Raw genomic sequence first — 6,000 nt, forward strand, 5'->3', positions numbered from 1 at the left:
GCTGACTTTCCGTACGCTCTGCGCTTGCGCGGGACGTAATGTCTCCATAACAGCGGCGCTAATCTGTATTGTGGCCCGAAAAAATACGGAAGCCGGAAATGATGGGACGGCTCTCTAGACCATAAACATAGATAGAAATACGTATTTATATTTATGGACCATAAAGAGCACCATTTTTAGCAGAGTGTCGAGCATGTTGTCGAGCAGTCAACAAGGGTTGATGCATGTGAGTACTCGCTGAACGAAACAAACAAACACATTAAAACAATGGCTAACTGTTGTTAGCTGTTTGTGCTACCCGCCTCACTTCCGGGCTTCACTGATTCGCTAGCCCTCCACAAATCAAATTGCTCCAACTGAAAGACTGCCCGCGGCTCAAAAGAAGCCCGACGACATCTACGACGACCGATTTCACGGCACACACCAAACAGATTTGTGTCCCCGCCCCCTAAAGACTCTACGACGTTGATTATCGGGCCGGTGTGTTCGGGCCTTTAGAGAACCAGTTCTTTGCTTTTCCACAGCAAGAGAACCGGTTCCCAGAGCGGCACCAACTATTTGCTGTTCTGGAACTGGGAACCTCTTCTGTCAGTGGCTGGGATTATTCTGACCAACCAGAGAAACTAAAACTATTGACCGCCATACGTAAAAACGTGGCTACTAGGAGACGTAATCAAAACAAAATCCCAAATACGCTGGATAAGCCGTGTTTGCATTAGCCCGGAACTGGAACCTGGTTGGCGCTGGTGGAAAAGGGGTATCAGACTTTCCAGTCAGTTTAAGCCTGTCATCCAGACAAACAAACAGAGGAAGGAATCACTCATGAATCATTGTTTCATAGTAGCAAAGAACATCTGGTAGCTATATTTCAATTATTTGGGAAAATCTTTCCTACATGTCAAAGAGGATTTTTTTTTTCAACGTCAGCAATAACAGCGAGATGATTGGGTCAGTTTACACCTGAAAGTTACAGAGCCACAGAGAGGAAGCAATTGCTCTTGTCAGAAAACAATGCAGTTTGAATGCAAATTGGTAGCAGACTAGATGTGTGTATGCAACCAGAATAATGCAAAGGAAGACCAATTACAACCTTGGCTAAACTGATCAATAAAGACATTCCAGATTGGCATTTATCTATTAGTTATCTTAAATAACCGTAAGTGAGTGAGTGAGTGAGTGAGTGAGTGAGTGAGTGAGTGAGTGAGTGAGTGAGTGAGTGAGTGAGTGAGTGAGTGAGTGAGTGAGTGAGTGAGTGAGTGAGTGAGTGAGTGAGTGAGTGAGTGAGTGAGTGAGTGAGTGAGTGAGTGAGTGAGTGAGTGAGTGAGTGAGTGAGTGTGTGTTTGGGTGTAAGGCTATTCAACCTCCTTAACAAGTGGGCCAAAAAGGAAAACCACTGGGGGTTCATGGGCCACACATACAGTAAAACTGCCAATGAATCGCAACAAATAAATCGAACTCAAGGTAGTGTTAACTCAATAGATATATTACTACCAAATGGAATAAACTTGTCAGACGCATTCCTTTCTTCTTCACTTTGAATTGTATCTTAACAACGTTTGTTCTTACATATCTTGAACAGATTTATAATCATTTTTGTTCTTACATATTTAACAATTTTTTATAATTCAACAATGTTGTTGGAATCATCACAAAACAGAACTACTGTACATATAAGACGTTTTGAGCCTGTTTCAGTAAGTGAGAGAAATTGCACTGCCTTGATTTTGCTATTTATTTTTTTGGTTTGCAGGCAACCTCTTGCGGGCCAGAAAAAAATTAAGAAGGCCATGGGCCGCTAGTTGAATAGGCCTGGTGTAAAGCCTTGCTCAAGTCAGTTTGGTATGCCTGACCTGGTTATGAGACTGCTGTCACTGTTTTCATCTGTTGTTCCATAAACCTATCTTCAACACAACACAGAAAATTACATTATTTAAGTACCAAAACACATGTATGTTTCCATGCTTTCAACAGCCTGTTTCTCATTTCCATTGGTGGTTGACCGATATGGGTTTTTCAAAGGCCCAGGCCAGTAGAGGCAGACGATGCGTCAATATATTATGCCTATTTGGTAAATCTGCTTGATTAATTGGTCAAGCGGCTGGATTAATCAGTTCACCACTAATTTCCACACTTGCTGGTCTCTGTCTATCTCATGGTTTTCATGGTGTAGGTCAAATGGAATATGTATGTCAATAATACCATTACATCAAACATCATTCTAAATAGAGACATCGGTTCACCAGAGCAAAATAAGGTCCGACCTGCTGCATTCCACGTAGGTCTGGAGTGGCGATAAACAGAATATGTTGAGCAATCAACTGATGTGGGTTAAACCCAACAGGTTCAGATCAAAAGTGGTATAAAGTTACACTGCAGCATCCAAGATAGAGGAGGTGTTCATAATCTAAAAATGCTTGAGCTCTAGTCCTACAGACTTGCTGAACAAAGAGATGGAGGATAACATTACAAACCACTGTCTTCCTTTGTGCAAGACATGAATCATTAGAACTGCACATTGCCAGATTTAACGGTTACTGACTAGGCCTGGAGGTAGCCTATACTATTGTTTAAACTGCAATTTTCTATTAGACAACTTGCTAAATCAACTATCATTGTGGCACACAACTGTATTTATCCAAGAGTGCCTGCCCAGCAAAGATAATAATAACTGATACTCGTGCTGTGTTCCGTAAACAAACCCCACACAGTGCCACTACACAGAGCCGGTCAATTTAAGTACACACATGTTCTGTGGGCAGCTATAGCTCTTTATTGCACGTGATGTAGAAAATAAGGGAGTGAATTACAGGTTTTTGGTTTGAGGTTAAAATAATGGTTACACCCCATGTAAACGCCATTCTGGTTTAGGTTTCATGTGACAGTGTTAGCATTAGCAAATGTGCATAGTAATGTAAGTTAAACATAGTGAAGATGGGCGACTCGGGCTTAAATAGGTCTAAACTAGCAAGTCAAGGGGGAGAATTTTGAACAAATAGGCTCCTGCGAGGTTATATAGCCATGCATCACATTCAGCTGCAATGGAATTAATTTCCCTGAGTTAATAAGATTAATGAATTTAGACAGTTCCCTTAATCGTTCATTTACACAATTAGTCCTTCTTGAGTAGATTTGTAATATACTATAGCCGGTAAAGCCTGTTTTATCGATACTGGATGACAGATCACATAACGTAACTGACAAGCCCCTCCAAGTGAGGCTGCTGTGGGTTAGCTAGCTGAGACTGACAGCCCACATTCACACGAACAAACAATTATGTTTTTTCATTATATATTCATTTCATTCATTAACTTATTCTGACCACATAATGGACACCCCAGCTCAATATGCCGACGTACACTTGACCCCAATTTGCATCCTCGCAGCAGCCAGCAGTACCACTTTAGCTTAACCGTGCTAACGCCGTGCGCCTGTGAGGATTAAGCATTAACGTGACTCTTTTTCCCCCGTCATGACGGGCTCAAGCACGCAGCCCACGGACTTGTTTACCATTCGCACGGCCTCACAGCCACGGAAGCCACCGCCTAAATGAAGTGTTGACATTAACGCTAATGCTTGCCCAGCATTTACTTGCTATGCAGCAGCAGAAGGGGAGGAGGGGGCTAGCGTTAGCACCTTTAGCATCGCTAGCTACCTGCCACCCCCCTCCACCACCGCCACCACCACCGGTGGTTTTGCAGGGGGCATCGGGAGTTTCTAAAAAAAAATGAATGCACGGCAAGATAACGCAACCGCCCGTACGCGGGGCTAGTGTTTTGTGGTTTGCGTGGGTTCGTGTGTATAGGCGCGCGACGGCTTGGAGTGCGAAGGGAAAACATACCTCGGGATGGAGAATAGGGACGCAGCCAGCTTCTTTCTCATATTCCTCCATAGCGTCAGCCATCTTGGTGGTGAAGCTCGCTGAGCATTGTGGGAAACGATAGAGGCTGTGTAGGGGGGACACAAACAGAGGAGGAGGAGGAGAGAGGGCTTGACAGAAAACACTGATGGGCAGGCCATGTCATATGGCTACAGAAACACAAACACACACGGTTCACAATTATAGCAGAGCATGTTGCACATCATATCAAATAATATTTACAATGTACGATATATTGCACACAGTTCACATGTTCCCTTATAGCCTATATTTGTTTATTGTTTTACTATATTTTTGTTATAAGCTATATGTTGTTTTGGCTATATGTTGTCATGTGTTGGAGAGCAAACAAACAAGTAAGAATTTCATTGCGTGCAACTGCATGTTAACTGCACACAATATATCTTGAGAAGTTTCATTCTCATTCTCATTGAAAACACCAAGCTTTTATGTATGAATAACCTGCTATTGCTGTATCTGGCCACTGTGGGGTTGTAGTGGACGAGCGAGGGGGAAAATGAGATAGATATCCTCCCCGGACTGTCTTAAACCCCACGCCACAATCCTAAAACCTGCATTATTATGTGTCGGTCATAGTCCAACACATGTGTGTGATGTTGTATGTGTTGCTTACCACTTCCTTCCCCCACTTGACTGAGATCAGCTGTTAGCCTAGGCTACTATCACTATCAAGCCTTCATAAACAGTTTGAAATAGCCTATATAACATCCACTAGTGCCTCGATTAACCTCAGGGCAAAGGCGGCCGTTACACTGATCATTAAGATCAAGCCCAAATGACTAAATCATACGTTTACAATAGCCCACAGTCTGACTCTGCAGACTGGAACTAGGGAACCTATAAAGGAGACAGGGTTTGTGGACAACTGCAGGGAAGGCAAGATGAAGCTCATAAAAGGCCTATACCGTTTTGCCCCAGGGTTACTGGGCTCATTAGACATAAACCCACTATACAGACAGGCTCTACAGTAAATCAACCAATCTTAATTTAAACCTGCCTTGTGATCATTTCAGGGGCCATGCTGAGAGTATTTCTGTGTAAAAGCGCATGCCCAAATAGAAGGCTATGTCTTTGGATAAAATTAAATATATATTTTTTTTATTTGAATTTAATTTAAGTGCTCTCACACTTAGTACATTCAGTGGTGTTTTTACTTTTGTTTATTTCAAATCTTCAATAGCTCCAAGAATATGTATAGCCTACACAGTAACTAGTTGCACAAGCAAGGGTATGCTTTGTATTCTGATTAAATATGCATAGCACACAATGTACCGTTTGTAAGGATGGCATTTCTATGGAACAACAAAACCCTACACAGAAACCTATTGATTCAATTATTTAAGGTGAGACGGAAGCTTCACAAGAAGGGTTTAAGTCTAGGATACAGAGTGTCTTTAAATTTAAAATGATTGCAAAAAAATTACACACAAACCATCATAGCAATTTAATAAACAATGAATACATTTACAATATAGCCTACTTTTAACATTGTTCTGATAAGAATATAAAACAGAACAGAATTGAGTAGAACAAATTCAAATCTAAATTCAAATCCTAGTACTTGTGTGCATAATATTGTCATGAGGACATGTGTATTTACAGCCATGGAGGAGAATGATTGATGGTTTCTGACAGCTCAGGAGGCCAAAGACAGCTAATGGAAGGCATGGACAAGATTGCAGTTACTCATTTGTGCCAGATGCTCTCCATGTCCCATCGCACCTATTTCTACTGAACCTAAACCTCCATCAGCCACTGGATGTCACTCTTTACCCAAGCATGCAGCTCCATGAACACAACTACAGTCAATAAACCTACTTTTTTTTTTACTAAGTCCAATACCATTATAAGATTGAATACAAATATTGATGATATCATTCCACACACACCCCGAATATAGTAAAGCAAATGAGTCACAGAAGAGTGCTTGACATTGTATTAAGCCTATGTGATATTACATAATCTTTCCTAATTATTTTCACTCCCACCCCCACATAGGCCCACATTTTTTTTTTTAATTGTATATATTACAACATATTGCCTATATTTTAGTAGGTCAACCCTCAATATCTTGATTAGTGCATTTTATATATGAATGGCAT

At 41.4% G+C, this 6,000-nt stretch overlaps 1 protein-coding gene across 1 annotated transcript in view; it reads right to left on the bottom strand.

The window, feature by feature from the left end:
• zdhhc17 (zDHHC palmitoyltransferase 17) overlaps positions 1–3,914 on the bottom strand; it is a 38,697-nt gene extending 34,783 nt beyond the window's left edge. Inside the window, exon 1 of the mRNA XM_080051278.1 lies at positions 3,839–3,914. Coding sequence (XP_079907404.1) covers positions 3,839–3,901 — 63 coding nt within the window. The 5' untranslated portion in view covers positions 3,902–3,914. The remainder of the gene's footprint in view (positions 1–3,838) is intronic.
• Between the last annotated feature and the right edge of the window lie 2,086 nt (positions 3,915–6,000).

Source organism: Ammodytes marinus (assembly GCF_949987685.1).
Source record: "Ammodytes marinus genome assembly, chromosome: 22".
Classification (NCBI taxonomy): domain Eukaryota; kingdom Metazoa; phylum Chordata; class Actinopteri; order Uranoscopiformes; family Ammodytidae; genus Ammodytes; species Ammodytes marinus.